Source organism: Girardinichthys multiradiatus, chromosome 9 (genome assembly GCF_021462225.1).
Source record: "Girardinichthys multiradiatus isolate DD_20200921_A chromosome 9, DD_fGirMul_XY1, whole genome shotgun sequence".
Classification (NCBI taxonomy): Eukaryota; Metazoa; Chordata; class Actinopteri; order Cyprinodontiformes; family Goodeidae; genus Girardinichthys; species Girardinichthys multiradiatus.
In genome coordinates this window covers 28714952-28731892 of record NC_061802.1, presented here as the reverse complement: position 1 = coordinate 28731892, position 16941 = coordinate 28714952, and the positions used below count along the sequence as shown (strand labels likewise).

The following is a 16941-nucleotide window of genomic DNA, read 5'->3' as shown; positions in this document are numbered from 1 at the left end:
GCTCCATCTATCTTCTCGTTAACTTTGAGGAGCTTCTCCAGTTACCATAGGCTTCTAGGTTGCTTCTGTTGGTTCTCATTATAGAGCCTTAAGACAATGAAATAATAATAAAAAAATCTCCTCAACCAACAGTTTTTGTGTAAAGATGTAAAAACATATAGTACAAGGGAGACCAATTGTTTTCCTCTTTATTATAACAATGTTGTGTAAAATCAATAGACTTACACTATTAGACTTAATAGTCTTACACAATCATCATCAAAATACCCACTCTGTATCTACATTTCTTCTATCATCAACCCCTTACAGATAAAAAACACAAAGGCACTCTATATCCAAATTCCTTGACATTTGCTTATCATGCAAGGATTAAACTGTTGTTTAAGTTTTATAATATACATATGCAGATGTGTGATCACAGATTCACTGTGTTTGGCTTTCTAATTGAGGTTTCTGTTATCTTGGTCCTATAGATTAAAGTGATGGAGCTGTGGATATGTGGTGCCAGTTGCAGGGACATGCAGAGACTTCAGTGTCCCGGCTGTGACATCTGCAGGATCTGAAGCAGCAGGCGTTGCACCTCTTCATCCATCCGACCCTGCTGAACACAGTTGCAAACTGAACTATTTGGCAAACTGATCAACCATGGATGTATCAGTAATGAGGTGTTAGCTAAAAACTACTACCTAGGTCCACTCAATTAATTAAGAGGTAGAGGGAGCAGGTTTCTACCTTCTAAAGTATGATCAATATAAGACAGTCAACTGATCTCTTCTTGAGCTGTTTTTGTTAGAAGAGATAATTATTGGGCAAAACTGTGATTCAACAATCTGAGTTGCACACAGTTCTTATTTTTTGTTTTAGGCACATTTGACTGTCTCAGGAATCATACAAAAAATGAATGCTTTGAATGCATAACTCAGAGCAAACAGACAAACCACATATGCTAAACTGAAAACATGCAATATGCTCATTGTTAACATAAACTTAACAATGAGCCATTTTTATTTTTACTTTTACTTTGTGCGTAGACATGTATCCTCAACTGACCTGTACAGCTGCTAGTAAATGGGAACGGTACACTGTCACCACCTGTTTGTGCTTTCTCTCCCAATCCTGCAAAAAAGATCACTGCAATGGTAAGAGCCAGAATATCTGATCCTCAATGTATTGAATAAGCTTATCCAGACATGGTCCAACATAAATATCAGATTGGGACATTGTTTTTTTAAATTATCAGTTAATAAAGGTCCTGCCGAAACTCAACTCCTGATTCCAGTTGTAGTTTGTTTGTCTGTGCTTTTGTGTCTGGACCGTCCCCGGCAAGTCACGCAGCAATTTGCGCAGCTGCAATCAGCTGATTTTCCCATGAATTTCTTTAAAAAATTGTTGGCCCAACAAGTCTGGATTTTATGTCAAAAGATGTTTTATAACCTACAATAACTATTAGAGTGAACAAGAAAGTCCATGATCTGCAACAGCTCCTGTCTGCCTGCGTGATCTCATACTCGTACTCGTCGTCTTCCGCTTTATCCGAGACCAGGTCACGGGGCAGCAGACTCAGCAGAGACGCCCAGACGTCCCTCTCCCTAGACATCTCCTCCAGCTCCTCCAGGGTGAGCCCAAGGCGTTCCCAGGCCAGCTGAGAGAAATCGTTCCTCCAGTGTGTCCTGGGCTGTCCTCCCGGTGGGACGTGCCTGGAACACCTCCTGTCGGAAGGCGTCCAGGAAGCATCCGGTATAGATGCCCAAGCCACCTCAACTGGCTCCTCTCGATGTGGAGGAGCAGCAGCTCTACTTCGAGCTCTTCCAGGATGGCCGAGCTCCTCACCCTATCTCTAAGGGAGTGCCAGACCCCTCCGGCCCTTGGCTGTGCCTAGAAATCCTGTCCATAAAAGTTATGAACAGGACCGGTGACAAAGGGCAGCCCTGCCGGAGTCCAACATGCACCGGGAAGAGGTCCAGCAATGCGATCCAAACTCCTGCTCCGCTTGTACGGAGACCAGATGGCCCCTAATAAAGGGCCCCCAATACCATACTCCTGGAGCACCTCCCACAGGGCATCACGAGGGACACAGTCGAATGCCTTCTCCAGGTCCACAAAACACATTTGAACCGGTTGGGCAAACTCCCATGAACCCTCGAGTACCCTGTAGAGGGTATAGAGCTGGTCCAGTGTTCCACGGCCGGGATGAAAACCAGGTGTTTCAGTTTCATTGTCCAAGACCCGGATTTTGTCAAGTCAAGTTTGCACTATATTGCCAAAAGTAGTCACCCACCTGCCTTTTAATACTTATAGTTTATCATGATGTTGACTCCACTCTTTGCAGCTATTACAACTTGAACTCCTTCATAAAGGCTTTCCTTGTTGTTTAGAAGTGTGTTTTCAGGAATTTCTGACCATTCAAGTTAGGTGCAGAAAAACTGATGCTGTGGGGCTGTTTTTCAGGAGTTGGTCTCAGCCCCTTAGTTCTGATGAAAGGATCTCTTAGTGCCAAGACATTTTGGGCAATTCCATGTTCCGAACTTTGTCAGAACAATTTGGGGATGGTGCGTTCTTTTTCCAAGATGAATGTGCACCTGTCCATAAAGCAAGCCTGGTAAAAACCTTGATAAACCAGAATGGTGTGAACTGATCTTTTACTGAAAGGACACCTTCAGGATGAATTAGAGCAGAGACGGCGAGCTAGGCCTTCTTGTCCAACATCAGTGTCTGACTTCACAAATGCACTCTAACAGGTTTTCTTTCAGAATTGCTCTGCATTTAGCTCAATCCATCTTCTTGTCAAAACTGTTTTTAGGGTAATCTGAACATGAAGTTTGTAGCTACTGACTGCAGAAAGTTGACAATCTCTGCTCACTATATGCCTCAGCATCTGCTGACCCCACCCATTTGGCCTGCCACTTTGAGGCTGAATTGCTGTCAGTCCCAATGCCTTCCACTGGGACACACGTGCAAACAAGATGATGCTGAAGAAATGTAGTTTGTTGATTCACTCCACTTTGAAGCTATTGAGTTGTTATGCATATACATTGGATTCATTTGGGGACAAAAAAAATCTTTATCAATACATCCCAAACACTGATACCACAAAGTTTTATTTCTCACATTAAACTACCACTGTCACACTTTTTGCTTACCTGCAGCTGGTGGGTGAGTATGCCAATCCTGTTCTGTAGTGCCACCTGCTGTCCTGGATTTCCATGCTGCGTGGAAGAAGATGATGAGGAAGATGGGATTCCAAGAGGAGGTGAGAGAGCTCCCAAAGCCTCTTTGAGCCGGAAAACTTCCTTGGAAAGCTCTGTTATCTAACCACATATCGGACAAAACCAGCTTACGGTGAAGTTTGCGATCTCACAATCTCAACAGAGGTTGTTGTCAAAACTAGAGCTGCAGTCCCTTACCTTACGATCCTTCTCTTTGACAAGACCCTGGGACTCTTGGATGTCTTTGTGGAGCTCCTGGATATGACTGGACTGGGATTGTAGCTCAGAGAGCTGCTTCTGCACTGAAACTAGCTGGGATTCTGCCGCCTGCCTCTCACTCTTGTGAAATAGCGCCTCTCTTTGCACCTGGAACACCTAAATCATAGTAACAACACATGTCATATGAAATAAATGACTACAGTCACCAGTCCAAACATGTTCTACTCCTGCAGAACATGTAGGATTTTTTCACCTTCACAAGATAAAGATATTAATGTACTTCTTAGATCTTGGTTCCATTTTCTCACATTACAACTGCAAACATCAATATATATTTTCTGGAGATTTTATGTGAAAGACCAAAACAAAGTAGTGCATAATTGTGAAATGGAAGAAAGGAATAAATGTTTTTAGAGTTTAATTTGTTAAAAAATGTTAAAGTGTAGCATACATATATGTACATGAATGGACATACATATATGTTCACATTTTAAGCCCCCTTAAGTCAATACTTTCAAGAACAACCTTTCACAGCAAGTACAGCTGCAAATCTTTCTGCCTATTTCTGTAACTACTTAGAAGAGACTAAAATTATTGCCCATTTTAACTGATGCTGTGTGCGTTTGGATGCAGACCGTCTTTAAGTCAGATTATCAGTTGCATTTAGGTCTGAACTCTAACAATGCCATTCTAATATAAGAATTTGTTTTGATCGAAACTGTTTTATGATTGCTGCCCTGCTGGAGGGTGAACCTCCGCCCCAGTCTTGTGTCTTATGCAGTGTAGGTTTTTATGTAGGTTTTCTTCCAAGATTGCCCTGTATTCAGCTCCATCCATCTTCCCATCAGCTCTGAGCAGCTTCACTGTCCCAGCAGAAGAAAAGCTTTCTCCACTGCATGATGCTGCCACCAACATGCTTCCTTGTGAGGATGTTGTATTTAGGTGTATTTGCAGTGTTGGCCAAAACATTAAATTCTTGTGACCAAAGCATCTTATCCCTAATGTTTGATGATGAAGCAAAACAACAGTTAGTGTCATCAAGAAAACGGAGTGCTAATTCAACACTAATTTGAACATCATTGAGCATATACAGTACTTTTCAAGAAATAAGAATGTGCTTTCTGATGAGGCTCATTTGTGAGATTAAAAGTACCTTATGAAGATAACATTTGAGCATGTATTAAACATAAAGGCTTGAAAACATCAGTCTGTCTTTAATTAATCTATATAATGTGTTTCATTAAGTCAGGTGAGTTGCTGAAACAAATACAATTTTCAAAACTATTCTAATGTATTGAATATAGCTAGATAAAAGGGATTCATTGTAATAAGGGCAGGTAATGAAGAGGAAAAGGAAAAGATGAATAATGTAAAGGCTAGAATTGAGCCTCTAATGAAGCACAGCTCAGTATGTCGCAGAAACAATAACATGTACTCTCGATTTAAAGGTCATTGAAGAGGACTGATGACAGAAACAATGACATGCTGCACAAACCTCCGTGCACGTCTTCTCATGTTTCCTGGTGAGGTCGTTGAACCGTGCTGTGATGGCGTTGATATCTGCCTGCAGGGAGAGTCGCAGGGCCTCGTGGTCCTCCTTGGAAATCAGACCCTGTTCTGCAGCCTTCTGGGACTTCAGCTCTCTGAGTTCTGTCTCCTTCTCACAGAGAGCCTCCTGTGCTGCTGCTGCACTGCTTTCACTGACCTGCAGGGTGCGCTGGAGCTCTTCCTTTCAAACAAGAAAACACATGTTAGGTCTCATGATGTCTAAAGTTCTGTTTGGGGGAGTATAAGAAACTAAAGAAAAATATAGTGAGAGTTACTTGCATGACAGATTTTAGGCTTTCTATGCACTGACCTTGACCTTCTCATGCTCCTCTTTGGGAATGGCGTCCTGTTTGGCCTGCAGTTCTGCCTGTAGCTTAGCTGCCTGCTCCTCAGCATGAGCTCGCAGTGTTTTCTCCTCTTGGAGCTCCTGCAGAGTTTGAGCAAGCTGCTCTGACACTGCAGACAGCGCCTCTTTATGTTTTGAAAGTGGCACAGCATCTTTCAGCTGCAGGGCATCCTGTGCCCGGCCCTCCCGCTCAGCACAGAGACAATCCAGAGCCTGGGCTGCTTCCTGCCTCGCCACCTCCAGTTCCTCCCTCACTGCTGACAAAGTGAGCCTGGATCGATCTGACTGGGCAGAGGACAATACAATGACAGCTAAACTGTCAATAAACACAAGTATATTTAATCCAGAAAAAGGAACAAACCTGACATGACAGAGGGTTCTGAGCTCTCTGAATGCTCCTCCTCTTCCTCCTCTTCATCATCTCCACGTTGAGGAGGTCTGAGCCTCTCCAGCTCAAGGAGGGCATCATTGAGCCGCCGGGCCACTTCTGCCCTCTCCCTGGCAAGCTGCTCACACTGGAGTCCAAGGGTCACCTGCACCTCCTCCAGCTCTGAGCGGGGGACGCATTTCCTCAGATCTCCCTCCAGTTCAGCCAAATGCTCCTGAAGACGTCGGACCCGATCCCCATCTCTTGCTTCTGCTTCCTCTTTCCCTGATGTCCTGCTCTCTGCCAGGGCTGCCTCCAGTTCAGCAATTTTTTCACAAAGGGACTTTACTGTCTCTGTCTCTGCCTCTCCTCTTTTATTTTCTACTTCTTCGGTTAGTACAGACTCTTTCTGGGTCAGAGCAGCCTGGAGTTCCTTCACTTTCTCTGTCAGCTGTTTGATTGTGTCATTGTCCCGACTGATCTGACCCTCAGCCTCACCCTGCCTCTCCGCAAGCTTCTCCTCCAACTCCGTCACCCTGGCTCTCAGCTGCTGCTCCTCCTGGCCTGCACATTCCTCTGTAGCCCCAGCAGCTGCTGCACTAATAGTTCCTTCAGCCCACTCCACAGAAAGCACCCCAAGACGCATCTGCTCTTTAAGCTCCTCCAGCTCAGACTGGGAGGAGGCCAGCCGCTCCTTTAACACGCGCAGATTTTCTTTTAGAGATTCTGTGCTTTCTGGATCTTCTCCTCCATTCTGGGAGCCGTCTTTGCTTCTACAAGAGATATGATAATGTAAACACAAGAAAAAGTAAAGTAAACATATGTAACTTCCCACTAAAGAAGCCAGTTTCTAGCTTTACAATCAGTTTTATTTGTATATATATAATCAAATCTAGTAAATCTACTTTATTAGTAAGACAATAGAGGAATATTTTTAATATATATTATTTAATATATGCCATACAACCTTGCCTAACTGTTTTCAAAGTTCAAGGTAAAAAGAACGATTGGTGGTTAAGTGAAGTGTGAAAGCTATACTAAGCTGCTTGTGGTATATAATGAATAAAGGCATCTCACTGCTCATCAGAAATGCTGCAGGCTTCCATTGAAGCCTGGGCTTCAGAAAAGCGCTCCTGAAGGGCTTCAAACTCCTTCCTTAAAGTCTCGTACTGAGTTATGGGGACTGAATCTGGACTGGTGGTCTGCATGTCCGTATCATCCTTCTCAAACATCTCCAGCATCTGTACACAACAAAGATAGAATTACAGTAGAATGAGTTTATTTAAATATTACAGCAACACACATTTATTCATTTTTTCGTGTGGATTCTACACTCTGTGAAGAACTTTCAGGAGTCGACTTTTGTTTGCTAAAGTGATGAATAATGTTTGGGTAATACTGTAGGTACATGTAAAGTGGTAGTCATGTGTTTAAATACACTTCTCAGGAGTGCCATATAAATTTTTGGGCTTTAAATTACTTATTTATTCCAACAAAAATTGGGGTTTAAATTTTTGGTCATTTCCTTTAATCAAGATTTAACATAATGGCTCAAATAAACATAAAAGTTGTCACTCCCATAAAAGTGTGATTAAAAATGATACATTTCTGTACTTTTTACACTTTCAACTCATCAAGTCTTTTCTGCTACTTTATACCCAAACAAAGATAAATTTGCTATTTTTGTTTACATTTTCTAGATTTATATATATATTTATATTTATATTTTCCTTTTGTTTTTATCATCTCTTTTCATGAGAACCCCTGATTTCTTCTGGTTGAGAAAAACCCATGAGGTTTTTACAGTCTTGACTGAGTCCATAAATAATAACACTGATTTTGATGCTTTGATAGTTTTGGAGCAAAAACAGTTTATTAAAAAACATATACTCTTTACACAAAAGGGTCCCTCTCATAAAAGTATAGTACACATTTAATTTCTGACAGTGCTTATCAACTCATGACCTGACCGCACAGCCTTTAAAGCAGTAACCCACCCATGTCTATCCAGGATCCAAAGTCACTGCTTCTTATTTCTATCCATCATTTCAAAGATCATCCTTTTGGCCTTTTCCCTGAATTCTGAGCTGCTGTCTCCCTGTTAGGCCTTTTGTCAGGCAGCAAGGGTAATCTGAAACTCTGAGCTTGGATCCCTGATGGTCATATTCGCAAACAAACAACAAACATCACCTGAACACAAAGTTATTCAAACTTTATAGATAAAGCGTTCCAGTTACAGCAACCAGAATGATCAAGATGAAGCCTCCATTTGATGCTGATTTATTCTATTTAAACCTGTGTAAATATGAATCAGTGAATTAGTCCAACAGAGTCATCACTAATGTGAGTCAGGAACATTCAGCTGATCATGAGACAGTGCCGTCATACTCTTGTGCAATCACTCTATAACCACCATAATTATGTATTTATAATCCTTTAAAATGTTTTGAGGTAGGTTATATTGAGTGAAATTATGTTTGTGCTTCTTCCTGTGTTTTAGAGAATGCATTAGCAGCTTATTGACACCTCCGTGCCATCTTGCCTTACCTGCACTTTAAGAACAAGTTCAGAGTTCTGTGAAATTAGTTCCTCAATTTGTTTCCGCAACTCAGCAACTGATCCCGGGTCTGCAGGAGCAGGAGAAGGGCCAGTGGGGTCTGTGTCCGTTTGTGAAGAGGCATCATCCTGGGCAGGGGATGCTCTGGAGCGCTTTGAGAGCAGCTTCTCTACAGCGGACATACAAAAGTAAATCACTGGACTTCCTGACAGGACTGATGTGTGGAGACATTCAGGGAAAGACTATCCATGTTTCATTTCTAGAATATGAAAGTTCTCAGGACTGTATACCAGGGAAATCCAGCATTTCATCCATATCTTCTGAGTCACTGGTCCCAATCCCATGGGCCCCCTTCAGGTCCTCCAGCAGCTTGTCCCTCTCAGCTTCTGCCACCTTCAGATGTTGCTTTAGTTGGGACAGCTATTGCGCACACATGTGTAACTGGTGATTAGAACTATTCTTTTTTATTTTGATTATGAATAGAATTGACTGATTCAAGAAAAAAAAGCAAAGGCAAATATTTTTGTTCTAAAAATCTTTACCTCCTCCAAAGCAGATAAGGCGCTCTGCTGCTGTTGCTCCAAGGTTTTAATCTTCTGAAGCAGACGGCCTCTTTCAAGACGCAGCCGTCGGATCTCCTCAAATATCTCCTCATCTTCTGCCTAATCAAGATAAACAACCACAGAAATCAGAGACTGAATTTCATGCAGCATAAGGACAAAAAAGCATTACAAATTAAGTAAAAAACTAAGGTTTTTACCTGAGGTGATTGCTGAGTTTCAGGGGGCAGGGGAGATGGAGATTGGGACTTCTGGGGCTCAGGGGACTTGGCAGGGGGAGTTGGACCTGGAGGCTTGGCAGATCCTGCTGAGAGGTCCTGGATCTTTGAGATTATAATAAGAATAAGATGTGGAGAGCATAGGATTCTGCCAATTAAATGTTGTTCACCATAGGTATAGCTGTGTGGAAACGTGAACTGGGGGATAAATGAGATTTCCTCTTCTTGTTTTGTTTTAGATAAAAAGCAAGTGAAACCTTAATCCTGCATATTATATAATTTAATGCATTATAAATCTTTAGGTTTTTGTATACAATGTTCTCCACATTAACTGGCCCACCTAGTAAAATAAAAAACACTAAAATGAATTCTTATATTTTGATAAAATAAATGTAACTGAAGTGGTTTTGCAATTTATACTTTTGTAAGTTGACCAGGGTGTTGAGTGACTTTTAGTTAGTAATCCATGACTTCCTGTTTCCAAACGTGTAAAAATGATGTGACACAGAAACCGATTTATTTTGGCCACTGTTCCAAACAAGAAAGACAATAGAACATGACGTGCAAGTAAGACAGATGTGTGCTAATCTTAAAATTTTAAAGAACAGCAAAAAGAGAGTCTACTCACCTAAACTTGCTGACATCTACTGTCAGACCAATTATTGAAAAGTTTTAAATAACCAAAACTGTGATAAGGAAGGTTAAATGAGGGCCCATGTTTATCAATCCCACCACCCACTGTGAGGAGGTTGGATGCTTTCTACATCCCAACTGGTTGTTTGGGAGGCATATCAGCAGAAAAAAAATACTTTGTAGTTCCTACCATTAATAATTTAAACATATGGAGTTTACTAAATGTTGTTGTGACTTTGGAACCGTGCGTGTTTTGAAAGGATTAATGTGTGGGAAAAGCACCTCATGCCCACTATTAAGCATGGTGGAGGATGTGTGATGCTGTGGGACTTTTTCTCTGCCAGAGGTCCTAAGAACCTTGTTGGAGTGCATGACATCATGAAATATTTGAAATACCAGGACCTTTAAATAAAAATATGCTGATCTCTGCTAGAAAACTGAAAATGATTCATTGGTGGTTCGTTGGTGGTTCTGCAGAATTTCTGATTGCTGCGTCCTAGACCTAAATCCTACAGAAAACATGTAGGAAGGGCTGAGGTGAAAAGAGCATAAAAAAGACCTGGGGGTCTGGATGATTTAGAGAAATTGTTGCTAAATGTTTTCAAAGAAGACAAAGTTCTGTCCTATTGGCAAAACAGTGCATAATGTATTAACAGCAGGGATGGCAATAATTAAATTACATGATGAATATACTTTACAGCTAAACGAGCTAAAAAGCATAACGCATAACTATCTGCCGATATGATTTTTACAGTACCTGGAGAGGAGAGCGAGGCGGTGGAGGAGCTTTCCGTTTGCGGGGGGTGGTCCCCCCTTGCACTGATGAAGCGCTTGAGGGGATTTGAATGGGCTGTGTGGGGGTGAGAGGGGGATCACCGACAAGCAGAGGTCAAGCTCAACTTAAAACAAACAAAGAAAATGGAAGAAAACCAAGATAACAGAAGGGGTCAGCAACAAAGAGGAGAGAGAGCCAAGAAAATGAACGCAGCATACGGAAACAATGACCTCATATTGGAAACCATGCACAATATGATGGGCCAAAATGAGTCATGATCTCATAGATGGAAGCAGTGATGCAACATACAACTATGCAATGTTACCTCCTCGGCTGTGCCCCCAGAAGCTATGTGAGCATTGGGGAAAAAAGACACTGAGCTAAAGGTCAGAGGTACATTAAAATGAAATACAAACTGCATATTATTCCTACCACCAGTTCTTTCATTTTTGTATGGCCCATATATCACAGCCAATCTACTAAATTCAAACTAAATTGTGATCAGTGAAATGTTTGGCTAGTGCACATTAAACCCTCTTTATCATCCTGTTTTTAGGCCCATCTGTTTTGGCACGATCTGTTTAGACATGTCTGTTTTCATATGTCAGTACAGTCTCACTGGGTGAAACAAGTTGTTTGTTAAATGGTTTTTACCTCACTCTACAAGCACACCCAGTTGTCCTCCTAATCCTCCTTTTGCTGCTGCTTTCTGGGGATGCGTTATGTCAAATGAATGAGTGGTCTAATTAGCTGCTGGAGGTCTTTTGTAGCCTTTCAGTAAAATAAATGAATGCATTTCCAAAAATAAGAAACAATGCAAAAAAAAAAACAAAAAAAACAAGGCCTTGTACTGTACCTGGGGGTACTCCATCCTGCAACATGTGAACAATGCATTGATTGCCTGTAGTTATGGCATAGTCAGCTGCTTTGTGCCCAAGTTGGTCAACCAGTTTTGTGTTTGCACCACCCCTCAGCAGAGCCTCTACAGTCTCGACGCTGTCACTCTCACAGGCCAGCATCAATGCCGACCTGTCCATCCAGAAACAATTTTAATAAACAACAAGATGAGACAATATCACTGAAGAGGTTCCAAACATAATTTATAATGTTAAAAATACCCTAGATAAGGGTTTTCCAACTATTTAGCTTGCCCAAACAATAAACAGCATTATGACATCAAAACCACCTAAACAACAATATTATTTTTACCCATTTGGGATCAACAAATACGATGAACATTCATAATTGACAATGGTTTTAAAGTTAAATTTGATATCTGGGCATCAGAAGATGCAGAAGACAGGGTTAGATGGAGACAGATGACTCTTGTGGTGATCCATGAAAGGAAAAAGCCGTAAGAGTATGGGTAACAAAGAGAATGGGTAACAAAAATCTGAGGATAATTTCAAGAACTTCCACTTTTAGTTTCATGATCCCCAGTGGGAGTAGGCTCCCAACTTTCAGAACCCTTAAAATTAGGATAAATGTTCGAACTATGTGTTGTTTTGTAGAATACAAAGTACAGATGTTTTAGTCAGTTTAATGATGTAATAAGAACATAGTACCTTTTCTCCTTTATTAATTTTATTTAGGGGAAATTTCTTAAATTATTGACTCTAAGCAGCTATTTGGAACAACAGTAAAAGCCTACCTCAAATTTGAATCATCTGCACACAACTGGTAAAGTACAATATTTCTGCTCACCCTGCTTCCTTATTTTGACTGCTGAGAGAATAAATATAAAAAGGTATTCTATCTATTATTACCACACTAAACCCTCAGGCTTGGAGGACAAAATCTGTGCAACAGTTTGGTACCTCCCTTGGTTGTCTTGTATGTTTGCATTGGCACCTCGACCCAACAGAAAGACGCACTGCTCCACTCTGCTCATCTGGGCCGCTAGGATCAGCGGCGTGGCCCTGTCCTGAAAAAGACACAATTTAAATATCAACTACTGCTTTACACATTTAAAATTAACATGGGAAAGACTCACTAAGAAGACCAAGCAACAAAATTACAACAAAATTACACATAACATAACAACAGTCCTCAAACTTACACTGTCCTGGGCATCCAGATTGGCTTTAAAATCCCAAAGTGTCTCAGTGCAGGACAAACATCCACTGATCGCTTTGAGATCCAATAAAAATAAATAAATAAATGAGCAATATAAAGCAGCTTCTACAATGACACAACGTTACAAAATTATGTGATTTGATCAACTGGTATTAAGTGTCTTATTACTCTTGAATGTAAACTTTTAGTAGCAGGAACTTAATATTTGCAGATAAAGTTGTTGATACCTGCATGATGCAGTGGTGTCCTGCCAATACTGTCGGTGCAATCTACTGCCAGTCTCTCCTATTGTGGCACACAAAACAATCAATTTTGCCAAAACGTTTTTGCATGATTTGGAGAATTTATACATCAGCTTCGGTGTCACTGAGTTTTACCTGCAACAATCTTTTTAAACACTCAGGCTGGCTGCTTTTGGCTGCAAGGTGAAGTGCGCTGAAACCTGGAATCAGTTGGTTACAAACAGAAAATAAAAATATATCTTCATATGCCTGGCAGAGGCTATTCTTAGCTTCAAATGATATAATAGGCTTCCCATAATCAAATATCATACCAGCCCCGTCAGTGACATTGACGTCTGCTCCATGAGATATGATTACCTCCAGGCAATCTAGTCGGCCTCTGGTTGCACAGAGGTGGAATCTGTCAGAAAATACTAACAAGTCAATACAAATGAGAAAAATACAGTCAGCTTTTATAGTTCCTTGTTTTGATTCCTTTCAGCTAATAGCTATAATTCAAAATAAAGACATCTTTTAGTTTCTACATTACAAGGACAGATATATTTTAAACCGATGATATCGAATGATTAAAATTACATTTTAGAGGGCATCTATGGCAAAAGTTAACAGGCTTTTTCTAACTCCTGACCAAAATGTGATGTTTAAAGTGTCTAATATGCAGATGAAATATCCAAGGTTTGCAGTGCATCTAAAAATGTAAATCTCCCTTGAACTTTTTTCACAGTTTGTATTTACTTTGAGGTTTAATTATACACAAGCGAACTGTACTTACAATTAAGTGGACATCTTAAGGTAACTGGTAGCATTGGATACTATTTAGGGGTATCAGGAGTAAAAATGCCAAGCCTTTAAATTTTTATTTTGTAAAAACATTTGAAAACCATTAATCATATTTTGTTCACTTCACAATTTTGCAGTGCTTTGTGGTGTTCTATTACATAAAATCACAATTTAAAAACATTAAAGTTTGTGTTGCTAATGTGCCAAAAATGGGAACAAGGTCAAACTTTTGCATGCTACTGATTATGGTGAACATGGGCTGGATAAAAGAAGAAACCCTATCTCCAAGTTAATGTTCATAAAGAAAACACATTTCAGGAACAAAGGTCGCATGCAGTAAATAGCTCATTTTAACTTGTAAGCAACATTTTATCGTGTTAAAAACATTTTTAGAAGAAAATGATTTGTGCTCAGGTAATTGTGTTTTGTCTTACCAGAAGCAAAATTAGGTTTCTATTAAATTATCTAGTTTTCATAAACAGAAAGCTAATAAGGTAAGACTAAGTGAACAAAAGAATTAACTCCAACTTTTTCCACATTTTTATGAGGTTAAGATTAAGTGTCCAACTTACGCTGACTTGCCCTCAGCATCCAGTTTGGTTGGACAGAGACCTTTTTTGACAATGAGGGCAGAAACTTTGTCAGGCTCATTCTGCTCCACAGCCTGCAGCAGCCGTTCATCACTTTTGCTCCAGTCTTGACTCTAAGGGGGGCAAGCCAAAAGAAAATTTCACCACCCACAAGGTCAGTGCTGTCCCACTCAAAACAGAGAAAACACTTTATACAATGCCGGTCAGAGGTTTACATACACTCATTATTGGTTTAAATGTCAAAAGTTTAGAATTGACCTACATTCTCCATTCCAAAACCAATTTTGATGTGTTTGGGGTCATTGTCCCAGTAAAACACCTAAGTGTGTCCAAGTTTCACTTATCTGACCAAAACTACTACCTCCGATGAAAGGAAATTGTTCAGGATGTTTAGGAACAACCAAGGAATCACTAAGGCTCAAGTCTGTCATAAACGAGAAGATGCTGGAACACCAGTGCCTCTGTCCACTGTCTAAGACGTTAAACATCACCATGGATTGAAAGAATGATGAATAAGAAATAGGCCACCGCTCCAGAAATTACCGTTTCTAGCATGACTGAAATTTGCAGTTCGCCACCTGGACAAGCCAATAACCTTGGGTGGAAATCTTTTATGGTCCAAGGAGACAAAGATGGAGCAATTTTTCCACCAAGACAATAAGTATGTTTGCAGGAGGCAAGGTATGGGTTTCGAACCTCAGAACATTGTACCCACTGTCAGTCATGGTAGTAGTAGCATTATGGTGAGGGTTTGGATAAAATAATTTTGACACAGGTGGGTGTTCTGACAGAAAAATGATCCCAAACTCACACCAGAATGTGTTCTGAAAGGGATAGAGCACAGTGAAATTAAGCTTCTGCTATGGTAATTTGTAGATTGTGGTTAAAGGCCAGTACGGTGCAAGAGTCCTAAATTAATTCTAATAAGCTCTTGCATGTCTGAACAGAAGAGTGGTGAAAAATACAGCCAGTATTATGACACTATCGATGGTTAAGGTTCAACTTGACAAGAAACTAAAGATGAATTGGGACACCAATTTCAACCTGTGTAGATTAGAGAAAACCATCAATAAATTCAAATTTGTGCACTGAATTCTTGATTTTAAAAATAAACATAATTTGTTTATTGAATGGCTGTTCCACCGTGAAAAAAGGATTAATTCAAATTCATCATTAAAAGCCCTGAATTACTATGGCAGTCGTGCCGTTGATGTGTGTACATTAACACCCAACCAGTACTGTACCTCGCAACATCCGGTACACTGTTTAGAAACTGTTGTTGATGTAAAAATAGTGGCAACCAGTTTTATTGTTTACAAAACACAATAATCAAATCAACAAACAGCAAAGAGGATACCTACTGGCAGCGGCAGCAGGCTGAGACAAGGACAGAACCGCTTCATTAGGCTAAAAGCAGGCTGCTGTGGATCCATATTTGCTAGCAGGGAGTCAAACACAACTAAATACTTTTGGAGCACAATTTCCCCACTGTGCTACATGCCTACGTCACATTTCAGGACAGTCTCTCAGGAAAATCAATGAGTTTCTGAAAAAAAAACCTTCCAGAGGTCAGAGCAACATCACAGCAGAGACCTGCATAGCAGAAAATCTGTACTATTTTTAAATCATACCTCTGGTGATCTATAAACCTTCACATACACACGTCAACACATTCCCTCTCTTTCTTGAAAACTGATCTCAAAGCAGCATCCTCTGTCCGCATTCAGAAACAGTCTCCTTTCGTCTTGCTTCATCTCAATGCATTGACACAGCTGGTCTGTCCACAGCAGGTCCCTTTCCTCCTGTCCTCTTTTACCTAACCTGATAATTTTCCCTGCTGCCTTATTCTCTGTAGCATTTCTCTTCTTCTCTCTCATTAGTTTTTGTCAGGTCCCGCACAGTACCCCCCCTCCCTCCTAATTCTCACTCCCCTCCTGCAGCATAGTGAGATCTGTTTCTCTGCAGCTACAAAGCGAGGCCTGTGGGAAGTGAGGACTCAGCAAAAAGAGGGGGGAGAAACGTGGGGTAAGCTGCGCTTTGCCCAGCCGTTACTGAGTCTGTCTGCCTAGCTGGCCTTAAAGAGACCATTAACCCACCCAAATGTGTTCAGCTTGTTCATGGTTGTGGTCACTAAATCTGTAATTTGGTATAAAGGCATCGATAAAATGAACACAGACAAAGCACACAAACAATTTAGATGAAGGATCCCTTTAAATTTGGGAAACTATTAATGTATCAGCCTGTGTAGAGGCCCAGAAGCAGTCTAACATTCCGTATCTGAATACTGTATCTTTTTTCTGTCATCTGCTGTTTGCATTTATAGTAGCCCCTTAGAAAACAAACGACAGACATAAGGCAGGACCCTTATTAGTGTGTTTGAGTCAGTGTGTCTGCACGGCCTACGTGTTAATAATTGAAGGCTACCTGAGATCACCGGTCATAGCAGCAGTCTAGTGGCAGTCCTGCTCTCCTGCTGTTTAGTGACACTAAATCCTAATACCTTCCCCTCAAATTCATATTAACAAATTGCAGAAAGCATGTTGTAGATTAAGACAAAAATAACTTCTATAGAAAGAGATACATTCCTATATCGTTCAACCCCTTGTAATCCTCAGCAGTCTCCACAAGAGATTCCACTTACCTCATTCTTTTTAAACTTTGCTTTGAGACTTTTCATATTGCCTTGGGCTTGAACGCTGTAAAATATGTCAGCATTAAAAAACATATTGGACATTGTTATAATAAATTATGATTATAAACATATCACAGTAGTCCCAAAACATAAGGGCCACCAACATTTTAAAACACATAAGGTACTAACCAA

General features: G+C 40.6%; 1 protein-coding gene across 2 annotated transcripts; it reads right to left on the bottom strand.

Moving 5' to 3' along the window:
• Positions 1-171: 171 nt before the first annotated feature.
• On the bottom strand, positions 172-15998 carry ankrd24 (ankyrin repeat domain 24). 2 transcript variants are annotated; one of them, XM_047375337.1, is made up of 23 exons: positions 15749-15998; positions 15479-15663; positions 14100-14230; positions 13059-13147; positions 12883-12947; positions 12733-12790; positions 12489-12559; positions 12247-12353; positions 11286-11458; positions 10755-10777; positions 10412-10504; positions 9004-9126; positions 8786-8905; positions 8534-8663; positions 8234-8412; positions 6764-6927; positions 5681-6459; positions 5284-5600; positions 4921-5154; positions 3405-3581; positions 3141-3308; positions 1051-1116; positions 172-601 (listed from the first exon to the last, which is right to left on the bottom strand). In XM_047375337.1, the coding sequence occupies exons 2-23, from the start codon at positions 15548-15550 to the stop codon at positions 530-532; spliced, it is 3411 nt and encodes a 1136-aa protein (XP_047231293.1). In that variant the 5' UTR covers positions 15551-15663; positions 15749-15998; the 3' UTR covers positions 172-529. The 2 variants fall into 2 exon arrangements, with proteins under 2 accessions (XP_047231293.1, XP_047231295.1); XM_047375339.1 differs by having other exon boundaries at positions 172-598; positions 15749-15997.
• Positions 15999-16941: the final 943 nt, after the last annotated feature.